Source organism: Apus apus, chromosome 1 (genome assembly GCF_020740795.1).
Source record: "Apus apus isolate bApuApu2 chromosome 1, bApuApu2.pri.cur, whole genome shotgun sequence".
Lineage (NCBI taxonomy): Eukaryota > Metazoa > Chordata > Aves > Apodiformes > Apodidae > Apus > Apus apus.
Window position 1 is genome coordinate 155,241,993 of NC_067282.1, and position 27,570 is coordinate 155,269,562.

At 43.3% G+C, this 27,570-nt stretch overlaps 1 protein-coding gene across 1 annotated transcript in view; it reads left to right on the forward strand.

The window, feature by feature from the left end:
* Window positions 1-27,570, forward strand: part of GRIN2B (glutamate ionotropic receptor NMDA type subunit 2B) — a 169,785-nt gene that overhangs the window by 128,766 nt on the left and 13,449 nt on the right. The window contains exons 4-8 of the mRNA XM_051620353.1: window positions 10,548-10,756; window positions 11,076-11,247; window positions 11,913-12,066; window positions 13,560-13,685; window positions 16,682-16,911. Coding sequence (XP_051476313.1) covers window positions 10,548-10,756; window positions 11,076-11,247; window positions 11,913-12,066; window positions 13,560-13,685; window positions 16,682-16,911 — 891 coding nt within the window. The remainder of the gene's footprint in view (window positions 1-10,547; window positions 10,757-11,075; window positions 11,248-11,912; window positions 12,067-13,559; window positions 13,686-16,681; window positions 16,912-27,570) is intronic.

A 27,570-nucleotide genomic window follows, 5' to 3' on the forward strand; every position in this document is an offset into this window, starting at 1 on the left:
TTGTGGGACCACTCAACCAGGATGAAAATCTGGAGCATAGACTTACGAGGAGCAGTGGAGGGAGCTGTATTTTTTTTTACTCTGGAGAAAAGAGGGCTGAGGGGAGACTTCATTGCTTTCAGCAACTACCTGAAAGGAGATTGTAGCCAGGTATGTGTTGGTCTCTTGGCCCAGGGAACAAGTGATAGGACAAGAGGAAAAGGCCTCAAATTGCAGCAGGGGACCTTTAGATTGGATATTAGGAAAAAAATTTCACCAAAAGGGTTGTCAAGCCCTGGATCAGGGTGCCCAGGCAAGTGGTTGAGTCACCATCCCTGGAGGTATTTAAAAGCCGTGTAGATGTGGTGCTTAGGGACTTGGTTTAGTGGTGGACTTGGCGCTGCTGGGTTAATGGTTGAACTTGATAATCTTAAAGGTCTTCTCCAACCAAAACAATTCTACAGTCTATTTTCTCCAATTTCTCTTTCATCCCTGAGAGTTTTTCCATTTCTTGCACTGGTCTCACTCCTGCTCACTCCCTCCCCGGGGCACAGGGGCGGCAGGGCAGCTGGAAAGCAGGCTGCAGACATGATGGAGGCAGCCGTGAGGAGACAGGTCTGTGCAGTGGGGACCATCGGTGCACACCAGTGATGGGGAGTGAGACTATGGGTGGCCAGGAGGTGAGGTGTAGGTGAGCCAGGGCATGAAGGACGACTGTCCCTTTTTGCTCACAGAGGTGAGGCAGGGACTGTTTGCTGTCTCTGCTTCCCTACATCCCCTGTTCCCTGTGTTCACTGGAGAGCAATGAAAGAAGGAAGGGGGCAGAAACTGAGTTGGGCATGAGGTTATCTCCATACCTTCACCACAAAGGCAGGCAAAGGAGACTGTGAGTAAGGAAAGGTGCAAGGGTGCCAGAGAGCAGTCCCCTCAACCACACATGAGGTAGAGGGAAAGCAGCAAGGATGTCCCTGGTTGCCCCTATCCCACAGCTTTGCTTCCCATCTGGCCACTTGCAAAGACCTGGCAGAGAACCAGGGTGCAGAGCAGAGCTAGTGTTTTTAGTCAGTGACAATTTGGAGCAGTGGCTCAGTTTGGCTACCCCTTGTGATGGCCCTGGTGTAGTACAAGAGACCTCACACCATGTGCCAGGTTGCTGGGGGCATGCAGACATGCACCCTGAAGGTGTGGAGGCTGTTGGGGCTGGCTGTTCCTATGCCAGAGTGAATCCAGGGCCAGGCTCTCAACAAGGGGTTGTGCCAGGGCTGGGCCAGGGCACATAATTTGCCATCACCTGCCCAGAGCTGTCAGTGCTGGGAGAGAAAAGAAACAGGGACATGCAGCTCTCTAATTTCCTTCCGTGGAATTTTGCTCCCAACATGTGCAATAATTCCTCTGGAGCAAGGCATGTTCCTTCCCTTGTCACCAGCTCCAGAAGAGCTGAGCATGCTATCTCTCTCTCTGCAGGGGGCCATGTGTCCCTACCTGCCTGTGCCTCTGTCAGAAGGTGTGCATCTCTGCACGGGGGCATTGCAGGGCTGCCATGCAGAGGTCAGGGGCTCTTGCTGTTGTATTCAGGATGGAGAGGTATTTCACCCACTGCAATATTCCCTAGTGAAAGTTAAAGTGTCTCTCTGATATTCTCAGAGATGCTTTTCAAAGCAGCACCTTGGATTGTGCTTGCACAGCTCAGGAAACAGGGAGGTTTAGGCAACCCACCTCCTCTCTCTTCATATTGCCTCTTCTCCTAACCCTGCTGGGGCTTGCTTCAAGATTTTGCTTTTCTCAGCACAAGGAAACGTTTTTGGCCTTCCTCTGGATCTGCATTTTTAAACATTCCGTCAGCCTCATGTCCCAAGAGATGCTGGGAGACATACTCACCCTGTGTAATGAGTAGGTGTCATTGCACAGGGGAACACATGTTGGGCTTTTGTTCACCTCTGTACAAGACCTGCTTACCAGCCAAAGCTCTCAACCGTCTCCCAGACTGCAGTGCGAATTGGCAAGCCCACCCCTCCTTCTGTGTAACACGTTTTAGGAGGGGAAAAAAAGTCTTGAGTGAAAGAAATGAAAGCTCAGCAAAATGCAAACCCAAGCCCAGCATTCATCAGGGAAAGCCAAGGGGAAAAATCATTAGATAGGGCATTACATGCATGGACACGTACTGGGTGCAGACACACACCTGCACAATGCAGATGCACTCCTAGAGATTGCAAAATGCTTTCATAAAGCATTTAGATGTTTATACATGCACATAAAAATACATTTTCCTTTAAACTTTTGTGACTCTTGAACCCCTTGTGAAACAAAACATGCCGTCTTAACTGTCCCTGCTAATTTTTCTACTGCCCCAGGGTTCAGCAGAGGAGAGCAGTAGAGATGCTCAAGGTGAAACCCTCTTTCACCTTAGAGGAGCAAGGGTAGGGGCAATCCAAGCTTCCTGGCTTTAGATTTAATTTTCCTAGGCCAGAATAAGAATAGACTGATGTTACTGGAGTTAAGGACTTTGTATTAAGCTCCCCTCTCCTCATACGGAATCATTTCAGAAGGGCATGATGGCTCTAAGGATGCAACATTATTGAAGTAAGAGCCTGAGTCAGGTGCTGTCACTGCCTGTTAGCTGGAGATCAGTTGTGTTGCATGGTACAGTTGGTCTGCAGTGTTTGTTAAGATAATTTTTTTTTCCTAGTTCTTCTTCCAAAATCATAACACCTGATTTGCCCTCCACAGAAGCTATTACTTTGTGGAGTTACGTCCTGTAGCCTACTCAGATCGCAGCCCACACTACCATGAACTTTCTCTAACCTCTCCCTTCATGTCTTCTAATTATGCCTGTTTTGATTGCAGTCTGCATTTCAATAAATCATGGTTATGTGTCACCAGGTAGCATTGTGGGCCTTGGACGAATATGTCCCTCAGGAAACCATACTGCTCCATGAGCCAGCTTTGCCTGGATGAACCCCTTCCGGGGCTACCAAGTTAACACTACCACCAAGAACACCATCTCCCAGAGGGAGATGTCAGGTGATCCTGGTGATTTTATGCCTGTAGTGATCTCTTGGTACCTTCTGATTTAGAAGAATGATTTACCAAAGCAAACACTTGGGCATTCTCAGAGCTCTGACCTTTCTGTGACACCAGTGGAACACCACAGCTCAGTGACTTTGCAGAAGTCAGAAGCACTCAAAGTATATCTCATTAACCTTCTCAGGCTAATCATGGCAGGGGACGGGACCTCAGCAGCTGCAAAAAGCATATAAATGCACCAGGAAAGAAATGTTTCAGTAAAAATGGCAAGAGCTGTGTAAATGCCAGACCTCAGTGAGCTGGGGGACTCTGTTTCTGCAAAGAGCTTTTATTCCCAGAATGACTTGTAGAGCAAGAGCAAGTACTTCACCCTGTCTGTATTCTAAGCTCTCTCTGGCATATGCTAGGTGCTATATAAACATAAATGGGAAAAAAAAAAAATCTCCTGCAGCATCCATGTTTAATTGAAAGGCTATTAGAAGCAATTCCTGCTTTTGCAGGTGCAGTGAAGAAAGCAGCTTTCCCCAGGTGGTTGTGCAAGGTGAACTTGAGGTTCAGGAAGAAATGTTGTTTCTGTGTTAATTAATTTTGCATGTGGAGCATTCACAACCATTTCTTGTCTGCTTTGGTTGATGTGGCTAATTAATCACCTTAAGTGTCTGTAAACATAAGATTTTTGCTCTCCGTGGCATCTCTTCTCCACCTGCTGTAGACCAGCCTATGTGAGGATACAAACCTGTAGCATCACAGGAATTATACATTTGGTAATAGCTGTGATATTGGCATTGAAAATGTGAACGTCATGATTTAGCCATCTTGGGTGAAGGCAAAGAAGAAAGTACTGTTCTCAGGGCACTTGGAGACAGTTTTGTGGCTGAATGAGGGAAGTATGAGCATAGGAGGTGGAGATAGCAATAACAAGAGTCTTTGTGTTGCTGTGAGTTAGCTGGGGGACAGACACATAATGATTAAGACTGAATTTTTACATCTGTGGATTGAAAAGTCAAGGATAAAAGCTTTTCCACAGAGGAATTTCTCCTTTTGCTTCTACTTACTTAAGGCCACTGGACTGGAAAGGCTCATCTGGTCCCATCCCTGGTGCTCTAGGCAGCAACCTCATGTAGCCCTATACAACAATTTGTTCTTATTCTTGACCCCGTTTTAGTTGTTTTCATGGCACCTTTCAGGCAGATTTTCCAGAACCTTCCTCCTCTGATGGTTAAAATTCATCTTATTTTCAAGGCAAATTTCCTTACAACCAGTTGTTCTTGTACCAACATTGTTTTTCTGCTTAAAAAACCCTTTTCTTCCTTCCTTGTGTATCTGTCCCCCTCTTATTTATGCAGGGCAGTCATATCCCCTCTTGTCTTTCATATATCTGGGTTAAACAGGCTTTTTAATCTCCTTTACGGCAGGCTCTCTGTTCCCCTAATCACTCAATCCAAGGTTATTTCTGATAACTAGCTTTTCTGTATGGTTCCTCACTGCTTTACCCAAGCCGAGTGTAAAACAGCATGACCTATTGCCTGTTGAGTAATTTTGGGGTGAAGAAATGTGTCAACTATCAGAGCCAGAAAAAAAGACATCAGGGTATTGCTGTTAAAATCTGCATTTGTTCTCCACCTTATCTCTACAAAGCTGGTGTCTCCCGTAATGACTTAGTTCCTGATATAATTTCTCTTTAATAACAGTAATGACATCTTTATCCAGGCTGAAAGTCAAGCCTATGGAGCTACAGTAGATCTCTGTAGTTCAGTCCTGGTGGAATATCTTCCAAAGCCTTCCAAAAACTATCACAATCTCAAATGATATCACTTTATTTATGCATTATTTATTTCTTCATAGTCTACTGCAGCATTAAGGTACCAACAGCATCTCTCAGGTTTACCCTGATAGTGCCTACTTCCATTGGCAGTGTCCCAGTTACACTTGCTATTTCTATGGTGCCTTTATTATTCCTACAGTTGCCTTTTCAGGTCCTGCCCAGTTGTTCTGGTTTTCCCATGTCCTCATTCAGGATCTGTACGAATTGTACTGACAGGACTCTTATTTCTCTCTGGACTCTCCCTGCTTCCCAGAGGGGTTAGGTATGCTTTTCCATCAGCTATTTTACCAATAACACTGCTATTTTCTGCCTGCTGCCCAACATCCTACCTTTATCTTTTCTATATTTGATCTTCCCTTTTTTCATTTATTAAAATCCACTGTAAAAGTTACATAAGCTTTTTCCAGTTAACTATCTGACTGCAAAGATAAAAGACAGGAAGTTTTCATATTTATGCCATTCACAGATATATGCTGTGCATGTTCCCTCATCTAGCTCTAGACACATGTGTGTCCCCTCATTGCCACACTATTTGTAAGCCTTCTGACCTTTTCTGTGTTTATCTACCCAGTGTACCCTAGAAATGAAAACATACCATTATCTCCATTTTATACAAGGTGGAATGCAGGCACAAGGGTGCAGATCAGGTTCCAGAGGTACTTGGTGGAATTGGGAATTTCTGCCTTCTAATCCATGCTCTGTGTTGTTGCATTAGTGCTTCCTCACTGGAATGGGGAAGCTTCAAGCTCTTCAACTCCAAGGAAAAAAAACCCCAAAAAAACAAAGCCCCCCAAAACATAATAAGGGAGGAAACATTGAACTTTGGGGGAAATGTAGAAAGCCGTTCAAGTCCTAAGTGAGTTTGGAATTATCTTTATTTTGTTCTTTAAATGAAACCAAATCCCTTTTTTTTTTCCTTTTGTATTTCTTCTATACCAGAAATAGAAGCAAGTGAGAGAAGATTTTAAATGAAAAGAGAGTGACGCAAAGCATGGTACCAATGGGAGCCTGAACGAAATAAAAACTATGAAAAGATATAGCTAGACATAGCTCTCTTGCAGCCTGTTAAAAAACAAGCACCTGAAGATTCAAGCTTTCCCCTGAACCTTCACCCCAAATATGAACCAGATGCTGCTGAGCATCTTGCCTAGGAAATAGATCTGAACACTTTTTTTTTTTTCTATTTTTTTCCCCCCAACTTTGTATTCTTCTGCCTAGTCCTTGAAAGCCAAACTTTTAGGAGGTTTTTTTTTTTCCATCTGTTGACATTAGTTAGATGTTTCTCCAGATGCTCTTGTGTCTTTAAGTGCTGCCCAAGAGGAGCTCAGAGTTTGGCTTCTGCCCTGAATGGAACAGACATTTTTGGAAGTTTATAGGAGTAGCTTGTTCTTGTCTGTATTACCCATTGGCCTAAGGATTTTGTAAACGGTGAGACTGGGTGTTGTTCTCTTGAACAGGTGGTTGCTTTTGCCCATGTAGCATATAAGACATCCATTGAGTGAGACTACAAGCTCTTCTGTGTTATAAATACCCTGCTGACCTCATAACACTGAAAAGAACACATATAGAAGAATAAGGAAATATACTCTCCTAGTATAAACTGCAGCAAGAAGATTTAGGTTAGACATCAGGGTAAAAAAAACCCTTTTTAATATGAAGGATAGTTAAGCACTGGAATAGACTTCCCACAGAGACCTTGGGCTCTCTGTCAGTGTAAGGGCAGGTTAGACAAACATCTGTCACAAACTGCTGTTACAAGCTTCAGCTTCCCTTGAGAGGAGAGAAAAGCCTCTGTTAAGAATTAGTTTCAGGGAACTAATATGGTACACCTTTCGTTAAAGATACGCATTAACATACTGCAGAACACTTATTCTGGCTGCATTATACCGCGGTTAAGGCAATTTGCCAGCCTGCTGGAAGGCTTTCCAAAGGCTCTCACTTATTTTTCCCTTGCATAGGCAACCTTACCTTTTGTCTGCATGGGATAGCTTATATACTTAGGCAAGCCAATGGCATATATGATTGACTTTTTGTTCTACAAGAGCTCTCCACACTTTCCAAATGTATTGCCTTTTTATTTCCAACACCTGGTTATACAAAGCAAGATCTTATTGTTAAGGTAAAAGTTAACTGCTGTTGGCTTCCTCAACATCTCCAAATTCATCCCCAAATCAAAGTGACTTTCCTTTCTTGGTAAGACCAGATGTGATACAGACAAAGCAAGGCGAAATTAAAGTCTTAAGAGGCCTGCCCTGCCATAGAGAAACATATCAAGTGATTGGAGAATGTGATTGGAAAGTGGAGTTTTAAGATCCCTAGCATCCTTACTTTTGCTAATTCTGTGACCCTTCCAGGGTTCCTGGTGGGAGTTTACATGACTAGACTCTGATCAGAGAATGGCCAGTGGGTCTTGGAACTGCAGGGTGACAAATACATAGGATGCCTGGGATGGTTAATTTTTCCTCTTTTTGCTGAGGCAAGCACTGAGCAAAACCTAAGTAATAGCAGTACACAAGCTGTTAATACTAAATACCCTGAGACTTCAGAAGTGCCTTGCTTTGCTCTGAACAGCTTGACAGGTTATATTCTTTAAGAGACAAATCTGTGACATTTAATTCTGTGGTGGCTAACCTCAGTCCCCACAGTGAATTGCTCCTTCCCTCTCATGGCAGATGAGCTAGCATATGATACACATTAGTATTTGCTTTCTCTTGCATTGTCACCATCCTCTGCACATATAGTGTTTCTTACTGTCCTTACTGTCCTTGCTTACATGTTGCTTGAGTTTTCTTTAACTACATGCATGCACATTTCACCCTTGCATGCATCAGCATATAAATAAGTCTGCCCCTCTTAATTCACAAAGGTTTTCTGACTTTCCTTATTCATATCTGTGCATGTCTGCAAGTATTGGCATGCCTGATTGTTCAGGTTAGCAGTGAAATGTAATATTTGCAGGTATTCTTGAGACACTCCATAGTTAATTTGAAAATTTAGGTCAGAAAAACCCCATACATCCTATTTTTCCTCCTTTTTTGACATTTTACAATGATTTTATTGGGATAATAAAGAAAGGATGCGTACTACTGTATTTGCAGGTTAGGTGCTCCAGCACACAGGAGGCTGTGACAAGACTGTAATTGTTATCCTAATTTCATAATACTGTCTGTGTAGTACAATGCTGTGAGACGTGCCTGGCACACAGCCTTATGAACTCCCCTTTCTGTCCCAGAGAAGAACTTCTGGGTAATTATGAGTTGAGTTTGTCTATCTGATCTAATTTATCACTTAGGGGTTTATATCATGCGTATTACTGTGATATCTAAGTGCTGCTGAGATACTGAAAGATGTCTCATTCATCAACCACTTATTCCTATGATAAGTTAATGTTACTGAACTGAAGTCTGAGCTGCTCTGTGCAGCATCTTAATCACTGGTCCCTACTGAGCCCCATGTGTGCAGTTATTCTGCTTGTCTGGTGCACTGGTTTTGGGGATTTAAGGTCAGTTACTTGAGGGCTAAAGTTTCATTGCAGAAATCTCTGACTCAGATGATGATGAATTTACTTGCTTGGTCAGTGAGTGGGAAGTCCAGGGCTAAGCAAACCCGGGGTGAGCATGTGACTGTATGCTCCTTATTCCCTCAGAATGCACCCTCCACATCCAGGCTTAACTAGCATGAGTACAGACCATCTGCTGCACTAGACAACACTACCTGTCTTTTGTGGACAAAAAGGGCCAGTCTGCCAGCTTTCATCTGCTGCTCAAAGTGTATCTAAAAATTAGAATAACTCTCATTTGTCCACTCAAGTAACAAATTAAAAAACAAAAAAGAGAGAAAAAGAAGAAAAATAGCCCATGTACCCTGATTTCTGGTTTGCATGATACCAGGGATAGAAGGAACATTAGGGGAGAATTCTCCCTGGTATTTTGTGCCAACTGCTGGTGAGGACCCTTGGGAAAGTAAGACCAGCTGCATGGCCACTTCACCCCCTTCTTACAAAACCCACTGCCTTGTCCTCACTGGGGTGTTGTGTTCATGCAGCAGGGATGGATGAGGAAGCTGCTGTCTCTGGGCAATTTCTCCTGCCTTTCTTCTCCCTCCACAAGCCCCCAAAGCAGATTTTTCTTTCATGGCCAGATGAAGCAGTTGCTTGTTTGTTTTCTAGGTGACAAGTGTTTTATGTGAATTCAACTGCTCTCAAATGCCAAACCCCAGCTGGGCTTTGAGTTTCACAGAATAACCGCTGACATCTAATGAGCCTCTAATAAGTGCTTCTCCCTCCCATCCTGTCATTTAAATAGATAAATGACTGAAATTTGGGGGTGGTGGGAGGTGGTGTAGGACTGCAGTGGAATGAAGCTTTTCTGTTTACCCACCAAACAGGTACACCATTAAGAGCAGTCAAACAAGCTTTGCACACACCCACACTGCTTCTGCCATCAAGTCAATGTGTCTCATCCTTGGCCTGGAGGCCTTGCTTTGAGGATTGTGCAGGAAAGTTCCTTTTAGAGCCCAGTGAGTTTCTTGCCCTCTCAGCTTCAGCTGCCAGCCAAGGTGCTAATTAGTGTCAGCTGTGATAGGGGAAATTAAGAACAAAGGCGAGACTTTGATAGTTGAAAGCCTACTTGATGTTCAGGTTTTTTTCTTTTCCTGGAATTTTGTCAAGGAATGGTTTACCTCGGGTAGTGGGTGTGTTCTATGTAGTGCCTCTTCAGGGACTGGAGTGGTTTCTCCACTTTGCAGCAGTAGGTATATAGCAACTGAGTCCCAGCCCCCTTTTCTGACCGCTGAAGATACGATTTCTGTTTGCTTAAGAAAATTAAAGTATCTAAAATTGTAATACATCCTTCCAAAAAATAGCAAGATTGAAAAATCAGAGGAGCTCTCTTGTTCTTTATTTATTTTAATAATTTATTTTTCACATGTCAGAGTAATTTCTTGTTTCCAGCTGAGGTACATAACCAAGTAATTGTAAAAGGACAAGATCTGGTATTTCAGTAAGGCCTTAGTGGTGACTAGCAAGAACTACTGTTAGCAAGTATCTCTGTCTATATTCTTCTCCTGTGAAGATATTCCTGAAAATGCGGAACACCTCCGTCTTCAGTTGCTTGTCTCTTAGGACAACTCAGACTAGGAATGGGCAACCTTCTTCCAGAAAAAAAGAGTTATTTATGGACAAAATCAAGTTTGGATATGGTTAATCTGATGAATGTAACTTTATACAAATGAAGACAAAATATTGAAAAAAATAGAGGAGTTTTGAGTTTTTCAAGTGAAGAATTTAAGTTTCTCTGTTTTAAAATGACGTGTTTCAGCATTTGTATACATTTCTTTTTTCTTTTTTTTTATTGTGGCTAGTAGACTGAAGCCAACATTTCAGGAGACAAGTTCTATTCCTGTTCTTTGGCCGAGAAAGCTGAAAGGCATCTTGTCAGTTTGACCATGGTGATGGTATTCGCCTAGTCATCCACTCAGTCTCTTAGAGGGTGAGACAATCACAGAGATGAGACAACCCAGACATCTTTCTTATTCTCCACTTCATCCTGGTTTGAACCCACTTACTCGGAGCCTTCTTTCCAGAAATGTCCCCATCTTACATGATCTGTGAAGCTGGGTACTCCAGCATGGTCCTCCTGCCCAGGCCTGCAGGAGCTGTGGTTGATGAAGAGGGATAGGGCAGCTAGAAGTCTGTCTTCTGTGGTTTTTGTCTCTGCAGGTGGGGAAATGGAAAGAAAAAAAGTTGCAGATGAAGTATTATGTGTGGCCACGCTTCGAGCTGTATCCTGACTCTGAGGAACGTGAGGATGATCACCTGAGTATTGTGACCTTGGAAGAGGCACCGTTTGTCATTGTGGAGAATGTGGATCCTCTAAGTGGCACCTGCATGAGGAACACTGTCCCTTGCCAAAAACGCATAGTGACTGAGTATGCACTCTTGGGTTTTTATTCTCCTATTGGGCTCACCCTTCTCAGCACAGCATAGGGAGTTTGTTGGGCCAATGTCATCACACTCTGACAATCCTTTTTAGAAAATTCCCCTCCTGTTGCCCACCCTGGCCCATGTCGATTCATGACTGGTGCCATTGGGCAAACCATTGTAATACGTCCCTTCACCCCCCAGCACAGATAGAAAAAGTGAAGTTCTCCACATTATATTGTGGGAGGGGAAGTGCATACTGACAACAGAAGGGAATTGAGGGAGTTTTCCCCAGTCTTTTAACCCATTATTGTTGTGATGGTTCAGGAACAAAACTGATGAGGAACCAGATTACATGAAGAAATGTTGCAAGGGGTTCTGCATTGACATCCTCAAGAAAATCTCAAAGTCTGTCAAGTTCACCTATGACCTCTACTTGGTGACTAATGGCAAGCATGGGAAAAAGATCAATGGGACATGGAACGGAATGATTGGAGAGGTCAGCAGCAAAGGGAGGGCATAGTGGGCTTCATTGCGGGGCTGGGTGACATTGGTCAGGTCTGGTCTACCATCATTATTGGGTTCTCTTCTGGGAAGGGGACAGAGGTGACTCTATGGAAATGATTGGCCTGGATCCTTTCTGGGCACTGAGTGAATTAATCTACTCTGACACGCTAACCATGACCACCTTTCCTGTTCGATGATTAATTATTATTCTCTATAGTGTCACAAATTTGGCCTTCACAGTCAAAGAAAGAGGGCAATATCCGTGCACCAGAGAGGCTGCAATCTAGATTAAGCTTGGATAGCATATAAGGTGCATAAAGAATGAATAAGACTTTGCAGTGTTAGAGGGAGGAGAAAGCAAGGACAGAAAAATGAGATAAGATGTCTTCTCAGTGGCTGATGTGTTTATCCTAAGACCTGTGTGGATTTATTTTTTATACACACACCAGCTTTGAGGGGAAGATTAATGTATATAGATTTCCTGAAAGAAGATGTCCTGATGAAAGATTAGAAAGGAGAGATGATAGAAACAATATATGCAATGGGATTACAAGAATATAATGACTGTATGGAAAGGCAGAAAGGTGCAAGGGGCTTGGCCATGGTGATTGTGAGGTGTCTTAGGTCTGTGTGTGATCTCTTCCTTTCCTCTTCTAGGTCGTCACCAAACGGGCCTATATGGCTGTGGGATCCCTCACCATTAATGAGGAGCGTTCTGAAGTGGTGGATTTCTCTGTACCCTTCATTGAGACAGGAATCAGCGTCATGGTGTCACGTAGCAATGGAACTGTCTCACCTTCTGCCTTCTTAGGTATAATTTTAATCTAAAATTAAAACTCCACCCAGAGTTCATAAAAAATTAGGTGAAGGTTGCTTGTGATTCTTAGCCTGAAAGTCCCTTTTTGGGAGTACCTGTGGGACAGGTATGTAAAAATAGACTGTGATGTTTTAGTTCTAAATCCCAAGCAAGCAAAATCCAGGCAAATGCAAACAGGTAGTGCCTAGGAGTTCCAAGGCATTTCTCAACTATTTTATGCCCAATCCCAGCAAAGAATGGGCTCACTTAGAGATGTCAGCTACTCGGCAGCACATGGCTTCCCAGTGACTCAACTAGTAGCATGTTGAAGGACTGTGGGCCAGAAGATTGATTCAAGCCTTATAGCTGTAATGTCATTGTACTTAGTGACAACAATTAGCAATAAATTGTTGTACTTTCAGAGACATTATTTGTAAAGAAGGTATTAATTTGACCTCCCTTGACAGAGCAACTGATAGAAATCTAATAGAGCTTTTGAAGAGGAGTTGGGCCATCAGTTCTTTGCTGACACTGTCTTCCAATAAAGTGATTTCTAATGTCCTTTGGTGGTGGAGGGTGATCAGAGAGTGCAGAAATGATACTGCATTTCCCCAGGACATCCATGCCTTCCTAGTATCTACTATTTGGCTTTATAAAATACTTTATGATGCAGCAAACTCAGTATATGAGTTATATAATTACTGCCTGCTCTCTGCCAGTATCTTGAGAACATTTACAAACCAAAATGACTTTATATGGGAAAGAAGTTTTTCTAAATGTCTTTAAGAAGGAGTTTCATGACTACTCACTCTTCAGGAGTTTTTGTCTTCAGCCAAGTCCACCGATATTGCTGGAGTATGTTAAAGCACTGATAAATCCAAAATTTTCAATTGCAGTTTAACTGAGGTTGCAATATTGACTATAGTCTGGAGCAAAGTTCTAAGTTTCTTTGATCTGGTTCTATGCATCTTATATCTGTTCAGGCTTGGAGAAGGAGAAAACCTGGCAGAATGTGAATACTAGCATTTCTAGAATGAGCCAGTGCTCCCATTGCTACAGGAATGGAATAGCTGAAAAACTACTGTCATTATGGCTGAAACTCAAGAATTTGGCTCAATAGCATCTTGAAAGTTGGATGCTTGTCTGAAACACTGCCAGTTCTGCTTGATTTCCCCCACTCTCTCCAGATGGTGCTGGAGGACTTCCTGGGAACATTGTTTTATTGATGTGTTTTATTTTATCAATGCATGGCACAATGGCTGCATGTAGTTCTAGATGAAGCTGTGTGTCACAAATATAACAGTAAGAAGTTATTTCAGAGACAGAAATGACACTTCTCCTGATTCAAGAAGTTTTTCAGGCCCAGGCTGAAGGCTTTGTTGTAACTTCTGTTTTTCCCCATCTTAATTTTCCCCACCCCCACTGGGATGCTCTGGGGGGCAAAAGAGGTGAGAGAGGGGTGAGAGGGTGTATCAGGTCTTTCACCACAGCTTTTTCTTCCTCTCCAGAACCTTTCAGTGCTGACGTATGGGTGATGATGTTTGTGATGCTGCTTATCATCTCTGCAGTGGCTGTCTTCGTCTTTGAGTACTTCAGCCCTGTGGGCTATAATCGGTGCCTTGCTGATGGCAGAGGTAAGGGGAGTCCTTCCTTGCCAAGATACTCACTCAGTTCCAATCCTGGATCTTTCATTGAGGTGTTTCCTTTGCTTTGAACATGCTATGGATCTAGCCCACTCTGAGATCTGCCTTCAGACTAAAGAGGGCAGGAATGGAGGCAGAAAAAAGGCTCTGAAGAGAGCAGATGTGTATAATGAATGAATTGCTTGGCACAGGAGATGGAGCTGTGTTGCCTTTCATCTCTAAAGCATGCACCAGCTCCAACTCATTTCTCATTGAGGGAAAGTGGGTCCTGGGAGCTGATGCTGGCAGTGCGTATGGTGCTGTGCTCTCTGAGGCAATCAGAGCATTCAGCACTGTCAATTCATCCTTCAGTGTTACATTTCCTCAGAGAGCAGGCTGCTCTGCCGGCCTCCCAGCACAGTGCAATGTCCTCCAGACTCCACATCTGTCACATGGGCATGTCCCTCCCCCAGTTTGCTCTCTGGCTTGCTAAGGCTGACTGAGAAAGTGGGGAGCTCATTGTCCAGGGAGTGGGTGAGGTATTATTTTGCAGTGGCGCCAGAAAAGATGGGAAAAAGTGAGTGACCCATCTCTGGGGTTCTGATCTTCAGAAGACAGCCTCATGTGTTAGAGAGAAGATGGACAGACAGGCTATGAGACAGCCTTTTTTGTCTTATTGGCATGAAGACAATTAGCAAGTTGATTCTTCCATCATCTCCATATCTTCAACCCCTGGTGAATCAGCCCTTCAAACCTTTTCTAGGTTTATTAGTCTGTTCAGAGTAGTGGGAGGGAGACAGATATTGAAAAGTGAACTAATTTGCTCCCCAATGTAGTGCTTTGAGTGTATTTATGCATCAAATTAAAGAAGAGAAAAAGTGTTAATGAGAATTCAAGCAGAACCACATATATGGGGAAGTAGACAATTTCTCTCCTAACATGGAGTTGTGGAGGGCCTTTATGGCAACTGAATGTTAACCACTTGGATCTGTACATGCAAGTAAATACTGTTAAACCTGTGATTCTCTTGAAAAATATGAATTCAGATGTGGAACTGGAAGGAGTTCTTTGTACAGGTGTGCAGTTTTGCAGTTATTAAGTTAGCTGAACTGCAGCTGCACGTGTCAATATTTCTGAGTAATTATGAACAGTACTGCATGATCAGGCAGATATCCCTGACAGATGTAACATGAAGATACAGAAATCTGCTGCAGAGACTGCAATACTTATTTGATTATGAACTAATGTTCGTTTTGGTAATGGCTAATATTACTTTGGCTGCATTTGAACTAGTCTATGACAGTATATTCCTGTCTCCTGCATCTGCATTTTCTCTTTGTGGACACTGAAATTTGCTCTCCAATATCAGTTAGGCATGCCCTGATCTAGCTTATAAATTATGCTGGGTTATTTTTGGGCCTTTCAAAGTTGGAGAGCTCTGAAGGATTCTGGTCCCTGGTTTGGATTGGAAGCTCCCATGGCTGACTTGGTTTGTGGTTGACAAAATAACTGTGAAAGCACATGGTGATAGTGGAGAGAGGAAAGCTTTAGGAGGGAACTCCTCAAGTTTTCCTTACACATTACAGTTCCCACTTACTATTTGCAGTCCTGTGTGTTTAAGGTAGGTAGGGAGGGATATAAACTTACCACTCCAGCATGTAAAAAGACAAGTGCTGCCATACCATGCTTCTTACAGCAACTTTGTCTCCCTGGCACCTAGAGGCTCCAGTTTTTCCAGGTGATGATTCTGCCTTGAACTTGGTGTGCAGTTCCCAGGGTGCAAAATGCAGCCTTTGCACCTTTCAGTTGTATTTAGAGTAACAAAGTTATTGCTGTCAGATGTGCTGTGCTGTGCCCTGCTCAGGGGTTTGGAGGGGAGTGTCAAAACTTTCTTCCCTTTAGTTCCTCTGCTGGAGCCAACCTTAACCACAGGCAGGAACACTAGGCACACTAGTCAGCTTGCCCAAGAGAAGAGGTAAAACATTGGATGCCAACCCAAAATGCTGCAGAGCCAGGCTGGCACCATTGGAAAAGTGACAGACTCTTGAACTGTGGCAGAGCACTGTAGTCCTGAGAGGTTCTTCTCAGTGTCTGAAGCAGGATCCTTGTAGTAATAGCATCTGCTGTCTCCCTGACAGCTCCTCTTGTCCTCAAGTTGAGTAAATTTTGATTTACATTGCCACTAATGGAACCAGCATATGTCAGGGGTATGAGACTTCTGGGAAATAGGCAGGATTTCACAAGTTTTCATGCCTAGTACCTCATGAGGCCACCTGGCTTTCGGGGTATGAGTGAGCTTCCATGCTGAAAAATCAGTAAGAGGAAAATAGCAGCTTTTAAAACACTGTATCTGCTCCTGGACTTTCAGGGAAAAACTGCTGCTGATTTTCCTGAGATAGACCAGAGTATGTGTTATTGTTATGCACCTGAGACACAGAACATGGGGAGAGGGAGCTATGTTCTTCTCTGGCTTATGTGTCTTCAACAGACTGGGTAATGAAACCCTCTTGAAGAGGTATTGTAGAGCCCTTTTATTTCAGATGGTGCTCATCCTTGCACTTGTACAAGTATAGCGGAGGCCATGCTTTGCACAGGTGTATGCTGGGAGTTCAAGGACAACATCACTGTTGAATAGCTAGGAATAAGGATAGAATTATTCTGAGCAAAATGTATTTTGGGTGACAACACTTGAACCAAAATGGAATATTTGGGCATTTAGATACCACAATGAGACAAAAAAAAAGTCCTTATATAAGGTTTCAGTAAAAACATTTGAGACAGAATAAATATGGAAGCCTGAGGACATTTTAAAAACCCCAATTTTTTCAGGGTCACACTTTGCTGATATTGGGGCCATGAACATAGGGGAGTGCAGCTGCAGACATTCATCTTGTGTGGCAATAACTACTGCTCTTAACTCTTAGGTGAAGATGTGAGTGTGTGAATAGAAATAGAGACCACTTACTCTGAGATACTTATTGTGGGATCATGTTTCTCAATCACTCCAGAGCCCGGAGGTCCCTCTTTCACCATTGGCAAAGCTATCTGGTTGCTGTGGGGGCTGGTGTTCAACAACTCTGTGCCAGTGCAGAATCCTAAGGGTACTACTAGCAAGATCATGGTGTCGGTGTGGGCCTTCTTCGCTGTCATCTTTCTGGCCAGCTACACTGCCAACCTGGCTGCCTTCATGATCCAAGAGGAGTATGTGGACCAGGTGTCTGGCTTGAGCGACAAAAAGGTAATGGATCCACCCAAACCTCCATAGCAGCCTTTTCCACAGAAGAGGCTCTTCTACCCTCTCTTCTTTGCCTTTAATGGAAAAGTATTCAGGTTTTTTTCAGAGTCTCATCATCGCTTTAGTCCACAGTTTAAATAGCACAATTGTTCTTTGTTGGTATTCGGTTTCATTTTTACAATTTATAAGCACTTCAGGAATGAATTAGAACCCAACTGTGCTTGCTTGCATGATCCCAAACCACACCTTGATTGTCAGCAAGAAATGAATTAATGAAGCTTTGGAGATGATGTGTATAATGGCTGTAACCTGTTTTTTCAGGATGAAATAATTTGTCTGTGTGGGAATGCTGGCCGTTAGGCTAGCAAATATGATCTGTTAGTTTGTTAAAGGGACAAGTTCTGCCCATAGGGGTACATGATATGGCTTTGATGATTTACTATTGCTTGCATTTGAAGTTATATTCTAATTTTTTCAAGCGCTTTGGAAGCTTAGCACAAGAAATAATTTCCTGTTCAGAGTATATTTTGTTGCCTTGTTTACATGCACTGTATTGCGTCCTCACAGAGCATTTGCTTTTGCTGGGCACTGCACACTAATGATTTTAAGGAGATTGATCATGCATGCAGGGTAGCACTGTTTGGTTCATGAGGGTCTGAAGCTTCGCACACTGCTTTATTTTTGTTTTGTGGTGAGGTTACTCACAAGGAATTGAGTGTTGTGAGGGTCAATTGCTCATGCTGAATTTGTTATGAAATCACTGAGGCTGCGTAAGAAGTCAGCCATTGTAGAGCAACCAAATGGAAAAAGGTCACACACACTGCTATCAGGGGTAGCAGCAAGAAGAGGACAGCAAGTGTCAGTTTGCCGCTTCTAGACTGGTTATAGTTACCATCTCTTGTGTCCCCCATAATAGTCTAGAAATAAATTGTGGCCAGGCCCCCTGTGTATAGAGTGTCCTGTACAGCAAGCTGGAAACTCTGAGGTGGATTAATTTTTAAGAGGGTTTTTTTTTTTCTCCTCTTTTGATTTTTTTTTTTTTCCCCCGCAATGAAATATGACACAGAATAATACTGGTGCTCCTGTTATTTGTGTTAATTTCAACCTCAATTTGTTTCATGGTGTCTCCACATTTGCAGTGTGCTGTGTCGAGGAAGGGATTGGGGGGGGATGCTTTTCTCCCAGGTGGAGGTTGTTGCAGAGACCGCTTAGAAGCTGTAAACTCCCTCAGACTAAAAGGCACTGTTCAAATCCAGCCAGCCTTATCAGCATTAACGTTAGTTTGTCATCATTAGGTTTTTAACTGTCTGAGCTAAATAAGATAGTTCATACCTGTGATCTATTCTTTCAGGCTCATGGAGGGAGCCACATTTTCATTCTCATGTTTCTCAAGATATTCTTCATACCTGCAGAGATATGTGCATGAAATATCAATTGTAAGTGATAACTCCTGGAGCTTCAGAGAGCCTTTGGACACAGGCCTCTGGGTGTATTTTTATCGATTTCACTGTAGGGTTGGTTGCCTTTGTGTATTGGCCTGAGGAAGTTTTCTTCTACTTTTCTTTGCCAACATACCTGTGTTTGTTTTGACTATCCTAAACCATATGTGCTTTATTTCTTGGGGAACAGAAAGGCCACATTACATACTCAGATCATTGTGGTATGCCTCAAATGCAGCTGCTAGTGCAAGTGCAACATTTGGATAAGATTACGATCTACAAGAGCATCTAGAAACAGATTAAAATTGGCTGGTAAAAACTGAAGGCAACTGCTATCTCTGGAGAATAAAGACAGGTGGGAATATCTCCATCCAAAATATGTGAGTGAATGGACTTGATCTGCTGGATTCATGGATTTCCACACTCTGGATGTGGAGAGGGCTCTGCAGAATTTGAGAGCAGCCATCCAGGCATCTGTCACACTGCTTCAAGATGCCCTTGGTGGGGAGGAATTCAATCTTTGAACCTTCTCTTTTCCTTCTTCCAGAGCCTGCACACTGCTTGCAATTCACTCACCCTTTCAATGTACTTCTTGGGTGGGATACAGGGTGCAGCCATATGCAGAGGACGTGGAGCTGTGCCCCTCTTTTCCTGCCTTCCTAAATTAGCTGGTCCAGACTTTCAAAGGAGGTGGTCACAGACCAATGCCAGGTGGCCAATGAGAAATGGCTTTAGCTTCCCGTCTCTTTTCTCTCCAATGTGTCATCTGGTGTCCACAGCAGAAGTGAGGCACATCATCCTCCTGGCCTGCTACATCAGCTGGCAAGAATGGCTTTGTCCAGCACAAAGAGTCAACAGAGGATATAATCCAAGCTGACAGGCAAAGGGGTAGTTATTTTAAGGGATATTGTTCCTACTACTTGCCTAGACCCAGATCTGCTTGAAAATGTCTTTGTAGCATGACAGTACCTGGGGAAGGTGTCCCGCTGACACTGTACAGCAGCCAAAATGCCAGATGCACTCACAAAATCAGTATTTGTGCCTGGTTGGGGAGAACTTGTCAAGGTCAGGCTGGCTACACTCTGCGACAACCACTCTCACGATCTCCTTGGACCCTCTTCCTGAAGAGCTGCTCTGAGAGGTGCCTACAGCTGCTGGCCTGCTGCTTCCCCAGAGAAGTGTGCTGAAACTCTACAGCCGAAAGGACTTGGATGGTGTCTTGGCCATGCCCCAGCATTTATCTCCTAATGACATGCAAGACAATGGCTAACATCATGTCCCTGCTGTGCTGTGTGGATGCTTGAGCAGGCCTGTCTGAGCTGGGCTGGAGCAGACACCTCGATGCCAGGGTAGTTTGCTGGACTGACCATGGCTGGAGGCTCCCTGGACTGAGCAAAGTGACCACTGCCACTCTCTCTCTGGCCCAGGTGATGCTGTCATCCTGCTAAGTGCCACCCCTTTGTGCTCAGCAGGACCAAAACTGGTGCCAGAGCTGACCTACCTCAGGATGGTTGTTAATTCTCCCACATTAACCCTTGCAGCTGCTAAATAATCTTATCAAGCTGTGGCTCTAAATGGTGCAGCCGTGGGCAGTTTGAGGGAGCAGCACTGGCCCCAGGAGTCCTGCAGGCAAAGAGCTGCTCTGACAGCATCTCCCTCCCAGCTCCCTGTGCTCTCTGTGTGCTGAGCTCTCCTCCACAGATGTCAAACCAGCACCTACCGCCTTTGCTGGTCCACCTTGTGCAGTGATGTGTCTGGACGTGGTCCTGGCAGGGGTAGAGCTGTGCTGGCCCACTCAGCTTCCTGTCTGGAGCTCTGCCCTTCAGCAGCAATGCTGGCCAGCCCAGCCAGGGCATCCTTGCACGTGCCACCAAGCTGCATCCATCTGGGGTCCATGTGGGGGGGCTGCTGTGGCCTTGACCTCCTGCAAAGCCCTGCTGGTAAGGAGGCCTGTTGCAGAACACTGCAGTCAGCTCCTGGGTCTGGATTCATCTGGCTGTAATCAGGAGATATAACCCAATTTTCAGTAACTTCAGAGCTTCAGACATGTTGGAGAAACAAGCGCCTGCAGTATTTTGGTCTAACGAAGGCAATAAATACAGGAAAGAATATACAAAATGAACTAATGTGTGAAATAATCTATTGCTATACATGATTTCCATTCATATACAGTAGTAATAGAATAAAAGAAAATGTGGACAGCCAGCAGGGCATTAAAAAAAAATAATTTAGAATGCAGTAGGTTAATAATAATAATAAAATAATATTCATGCCTATAAATTAGTTGGAAATGCCAAAGAAGCTAATAAAGTATCAAAATGGTAATTTCATAATAGACATAAAAACAGAGAAATGGATTTCTGTGTAGATTAATATAGATTGCTGAAATTTCACGTGTTTAACTTACTTGCTTTTTGAGATGTTAATGAAATGTTGAGACAAAAGGCCTGCTCTATGCGGCATAGGACAGCTATTTCTTTCAACAGGAATTTTTGAGTTTTTTTCAAAAAAAATGAAGTTTAGAGTTAAAACTGGGCAGTGTTTTTAATGAAAAAAAATCTGGGGAGAGTGTAAGAAGGCAGAGGGAAACTCTGATATTTGCCAAAGTAGCTCATTTTAGCATACTTGAAACAAAATATTATGTTTAATATTTTTGACATTTATTTATGACTTGTCATTTTCTAAAAGGCACTACTCATAAAAATGACCTACATTTAAAAAAAAAGGGAAATAATGGTGGGGTTTTTTTCTGTAACAAAGGAAAAGGACAGAAGGAGATAATTGAAACACAAACCAAAACATTATTCGGAGATGAATGAAACATTTCAGGTTGACACAAAGCAAAATTCTCACTGAAAAAAGTGCAAAAAAGGATCTGTTGTGTTTCTGCAGTAATTGGTGCTTGGCCATGAAACTGAAAAATGAATTATTTCCCACATTGTACTCTGTGGCACATTAAATCTAAATTATACAAGGATCTGAGAGATGCAGAACACTTAAGCCTGTGCTAAACTTTGCGCTCATGAGTGGTGACATTAAAGTCAGTGGTCTGTTATTCACATGATTGAAGTTAAATGCTATTCTGAGCTTGCAGGATTTGTACAACAAGTACCTGCTGTGGAGAAGTCTAGAAAAAATGCTGAGCGGATATATCTGTCAGCTAGAAATTCTCCAAGGGGACAAAAAGTGAGGGTCAGTCTTGTATCTCGTTAAGGTCTGTAAGGGGAAGATTGTCTAACTGGATGGCTTGGAGGCAGCACAAATCTTCCACAGGATTGTACATTTGCTATTGACAGACATTTGTAGTACTTTCACACATTTCTGCATGATACAAAGGAAGTTTTATGTGGCGGTGTCTATAAGCAGAAAGTATGCAGTCCTTTCAACAGCAGTATGATTTTTATTGTCAGAAGACCTTTGTAGAGATATGAGTTAGCTAGACAGAAATAAGATCATGCCACTTCCAACTCTGTCCTCCTGTGATAAATCAGAACCTTTTTTAAAATGCATAGAGTCTGATGCACTTTTCTTGACCAAAACCCCAAAAAAAAAAAAAAAGGAAGTCCCCAAACCCCCAAACCTTATGTCATAGGATAGAATTCAATTTCTTTCCACAGTTCTTCTCTGGGGGGACATCTCCCTGTAAATAAGTTGAACAGTATTCTGTCTTTTACTTCAATATAACCTTTATAGATAACATTAGTGGTACCGAGTAGAACTTCATATAACAAACATCAGTTCGTAATGAAATGTGGAAATCTTAGAGCTTTTATAGTCTGAAAATGTATGCCTTAAAATCTGATTATTTCTCTGAACCTCTTTATAAATCATAAGTTACTACAGCATGAACTATTTACAAATGCTATATAGTGTGTTATATATCTGTGTAATTATATATTATGCTAACAATTTTGTAAATAAATAGTTATTAAAATAGCTACAGCATATTGTGTGTTGGCAATAGATCTAACTAGTGACTTACAATTATTTTGTATATAAACATCTCAGATAATTTTTTACAGTTGTAGATGGGCACATTTATTGTAGATTTAGTAATTCTGCACTCTTCGGATTGGTACTATCCTTGGAACAAACCTCTTGCCTGCATGCTAAAAAGTCATTCAGTAGTTTTAAGGCTATGAATGTTTCAAGTCAGTGGGTTTTCAAGCATGCTTTTTCTTCCCCCACTTCAGTCCTGCTTTTTGTCATTCTCCCTCTTTTTTCAAGCTCGGCGCTGTGTAGCGCAGAGCTGCAGGGAGGCTGTGATATGCTTTAGCCGTGACTCAATCTCTCAGGATTCTCCCTTTTCTGCTGAACTGGAGGGATTTAATGGCACTAAAAACTTGTAATGGGACTCTTCAGGATCAGTGCCATTTAAAATGCAGTTTAGTTGGTAACTTAAGGAGGTAAGATACAAGGGGAGGACACACTCAGAGTCACAGTGTAGGCTTAACTCATCCTTGCTGGAAAGAGAGAAACGCAACATCTTGGGCTTTGCTGGTGACATGGATGGAAGTCACTGGGTGAGGGATATCAGCTATGGAATTGTGGGATGGTCCTTAGCTTGTTGCTTTTGCATTTTCCTTCTGTGCCCTCCTGGCCTTTCCCAGGCTTCAGTCACCTCTGACTCTTCCTTTACATCTCCTTTTTAATCATCTCTTGGAGATAACTTTTGGAGGCTCTGGGCAAATTTGGTCACTTCTGTGCTAATTGTCTGGCAGTCTGAAAAAGCCATCTTTGGAAAGTTATGTAAGGAAAGGAAGGAGGGGGGAGCAAAGGATTGTCCTGCTTCTCTCGTCAGCATAAGTCAATGGAGAGAGAAGCAATGAATATTTTTATTTATTATTTATATGATGCCAAAAAATGTACTTGGCACTCTGCAGTCAAATAAAAGACAATGGCCCTGCCACCAAGACTTGGCAGCGTGTGAGATGAGAGCTGGCTTCCTTCACCTGAGTGATCATGGTGGAGTTGCTGGTGGGGAGGGGATGGGAGGATGAGATCTAACAGGATTTTAAAAAAATGCAAGACTCCCCCACACCCTTTCATTGCTTATGCCTAGCAACTGTGACATTTGGAGTTATATGTACATACATATAGTGGATAAATGTTTGGGCGGTTGTATCTTCCCAGGCATTTTCACATCACCTGGAGGAAGGGAGCTGTGCTTCTCCCAGCCTTTGGCTATTAAAGGTCAAGCTTCCCCCGAGTCAAGGGCCATGAAGGTGATCAGAGGGCTGCAGCACCTCTGCTGTGAAGACAGGCTGAGAGAATTTGGGTTGTTTAGCCTGGAGAAGAGAAGGCTCCAGGGAGACCTTATAGCAGCCTTCCAGTACCTAAAGGGGCTACAGAAAAGCTGGGGAGGGATTTTTTTATGAGGGCTTGTAGAGCTAAGGTAAGGGGGAATGGTTTTAAACTGGAAGAGGGTAAATTCAGGTTAGACATTAGGAAGAAATTCTTTAGTGTGAGGGTGGTGAGACACTGGAACAGGCTGCCCAGAGGAGCTGTGGGTGCTCCCTCCCTGGGAGTGTTCAAGGCCAGGTTGGATGGGGCTTTGAGCAACCTGGTCTAGTGGGAGGTGTCCCTGCCCATGGCAGGTGGGTTGGAATTAGATGATCCTTAAAGTCCCTTCCAACATAAACCATTCTATGATTCTGTGAGTCTTCGTGGCCCAGCTAGTGTACCTGCCCCAGTGCCCCAGGACTCATACCAGAGTGATAATGGCTTTCGTTCCTGTGCTGTCATCTGCTTGCAGAAGTCTAAAGGAAGGCATTTTCCCCCACCTCTGGGATGCCTCAAGTGCCCTGTTTTTTGCTTTGCCCTGCCTACTGAGGTGCTTAAGAAAATTGCACTTATGATGACTAGGCATTTCTAATTACTTGAATAAAAATTCTGGCCCCAGTGAAGTCTTTGGGAGATTTGCCAGCCTTCCACAGGGTTTCACCCTTCTGCCCAGAGGCTGGTACCCACTTAAAAGGTGCTGAAGCAGGTTAGCTACTATTAATGTTCAGAAAATAGGAGGCTCTGACTTGTCTTTCTTAGTGAAAATGGCTGAAAAATGGAATTGCTCCCCCAGCAAACTACATCCTCTTAATTTCTGAGTGTTTCATAATTTGCTAGCCAGCTGTCTCATGCACAAACAAAGCAGACTTCAAGCTCCTCTGTATTTAGCTGCCACCTCTCCTCTCAAGGTCTTCTTCATCAGTTAATTTTCTCCCTCTGAATGAAGATCTACACTTCTAATGATATTAACATGAGTGTACTAACCAGCATCTTTCTGCCTCACTAATTTGTTTTGTGCTTGCCTGGAATTATTCAGTAGATGCCTTTTACCCCATTGTGTTTAGCTTCCAGGAAGCTGACTTCCAAGGAATACATGGCATGATTTGGTACTGGGATAAACAGATGTTCTCCATCCTCTATGTGCATGTAAGCAAAAGTTAAGTGTACTGTAGCTGAGATCCCACAGCCCACTTAATTTCAACAGCTACGACTGTGCTCATCTGATACCACACCTACTAATGCTAGGGCTGTGCTAGCAGCTTTTGTCTCTGACTCGTGAAGCTCAATGATTCCACTACAAATGTTGACCTCTGGTCAGCCTTGAGGGACACCTAACAGTGTGACTGACATGAAGCCTAAAGCTTGTCAAATGTGTCCTGAAGAAGTTTTAAATATTTAATGTTACTTTTTGTGTATAGAAGCTGCACAGAATCTGCATAATGCTTACACACTTGGCAGACCTAGAGGATGCCTGATTTGTTGGTGGTGAGTAGACTCTGTACACGTGATGGTCTGATTCTGGAGTAGCCTCACAGGGCTGGTGTATCTCTAACACCTGGGTCAGCAGAAAGGCAATGTGGTCATGTAGGTCTGGCTATGGAAGATATGGGACCCCTGAGATGCCATATGTCTGGGGTGATGCTGCTCTGCCCAAGGTTTTCAGTCAAGGTTTTCAGGTCTGCATATAGCAACCCAACTCAGAAAGAGGCTGCACAGTCCTACTGTGTGCATTGCTCTGGCAATAACTGCATGTGATTGTGGCTTCTTCCACCAATTGGATGTCTGCTTTCATCTCAGTTATTTACAAGGGCAACTATTTTTAAAGTTGCTATATTTGAATGCCTTTCTTTTGCTTTCACCTGCCCCTCCACCCCTGCATTGTCCTAGGTTGCTCTGGTGCCTTCCGTGACCCACACGTGTCCCTGTTTTACCACCAGATGTTCAGAGATAATTTTATTTGTGGCTGTGGGTCTGAGCCACCCTACATCTTCCTTGAAAAGTGACTTTAATGTAATTGTTTGCCAACTTCACTGCAGTCAGCTGCATTAACTGATAACTCCTTTCTTAGCATTATCTAGACTAATTCATGGGTGAAAGCACAATGCAAAGCAAGTCCAGAGAATTTGAAACATCACTGGGTATTGAATAATAAGATAAACCACAAAGTCAAAGTCTGAGGGAGCACAAGGTATTTTTATGCCCTCCCAAAACTGACTGTTTTTTTGGAGTGTTTATAAATCAAGGCATTGTTTGATAGGTGAAGACAAGAAACTGAGTTTTTTCCACTGCAGCCTTAGGGCTGACTTCTGCAACTGGGCCCAACAATCAGGAAGAGCTGATGTGGTGACTGGATTCTGAACTGTGAGGAGTCCCAGCTGCTGCTGAGGAGGTGAAGGATGATACAGTAAGGGAATGCAGAAGAAAGAGGAAATTTGAGCTAGGGTAAAAGGAGGATCTGAAAACTTGTAGTCACTTAGAAATGGCTGTGGGTTGTACCTTGGGAGTAGAAATTGTCTGTAATGTCAAAACTAGGTGACTGTGCAGAGGGGAGACCAATGCTTTAGGAACTAAGCTTGCAAAGTATCTGTGCAAGACATGAATGAGTATTAGAGGAATAAGCAGCATAGTCTCTTTAGTCTGCTCTCCTCACAGTTTATTGTATTAGTGCTATGATTTAGGTTTGCAGCATGATTTTCTGCCTATGCTGGTGGTCTGGCACATTGCTAGCTGGGATGCTATAGTAGCAATGTAAAAGTGCTCTGCACCAACATGCCAATAGAGCAGACTCCATGCTGGGAATCTGTAGAGCATTACTTCTGTCAGGACAGGTGATGGGGCACAGTTCTATGGATGTACCTGTGTGCATGATCAAGCTGGATAAAGAGAAGATTACAGTAAAAGCCCTGAAGATGGTATTGGCAGTGATGATTGACATTCCAGAAACAAATTGGTCACCACTTGAATGCAGACCAGGACAGAGTTACAGCTTTGAAGAACTTGCAAGCTGCAGGTGACAGAACTAGAGGACAGAAGGAAAATGATGTAACATAGAGAGGCACTGAAGACAGTAATAATGAGCCTTAACTCTCACTAGCAATGCTTTTATTGTCTTGTGGCAAGCTTTTTTAGTGTAATCTTCTGCTAGCATCTTGGGGTCCCAATGAGATTGTTCTTGGTACAGTGGAGGTAGAGAGCATGTCCACCAACCAAGGATGAGTCAAAGGAAGACCTACTAGATACAGCCAAAGAACAGCAGCAAGAAAGGTTGCCTGTCTAGATAATGCAGCTTGCAAAGTGAGACTGAGAAAACTGTGCCCCAGTTCTGTCTCCATAAACATAAAATGCACCCTCAGAGAAGGGACTATTCTGATTTCCCTGTCTGTGGTGCAGATAACAGAAAATATTGTAGTTGGATTGCAGCAGGAAGGCTTTAGTTCCCAGTCAAGCCCTGGTATGGGTTGTCCAGGAAATGGGGGTGTCTTCAGCATCAGCCATCTTCCACAACAAGTTGAATGAAGAGCTGTCAGGAATCGTGATGTCTAGGAGAAACCCACTGGAGAAAGAGAGGCAGAGCAAACATCTTTGCAGGGCCAGATCCAGGTTCATGATTCTGTGGCAGCTTGGGGACAAAAAATAAAATATTTTGGGGATAGGAACAGGACAAGCCTCCTCTTTGAGAGTCATCCATTAGCTGGGAAGGAGTTAATGTCCTGGCTGAAACAGAGGATAGAGAAGCAACGCAGCTAGGGCAAGACATGTTTCTGTGGACATGCATAGTCTATCATGACTTATGTGTAGGCATGGAGCTTACCTTGGTGTTAGATTACTGATAACCGCTGACCTACTCGTAATTTTTAACAACTTCTGGATGAAGCTTGTGTGCCAACAGCCTGACTGGATTGTCAAGCAATGAAGAAAGGTGCAAGCTGACTGCAGTGCC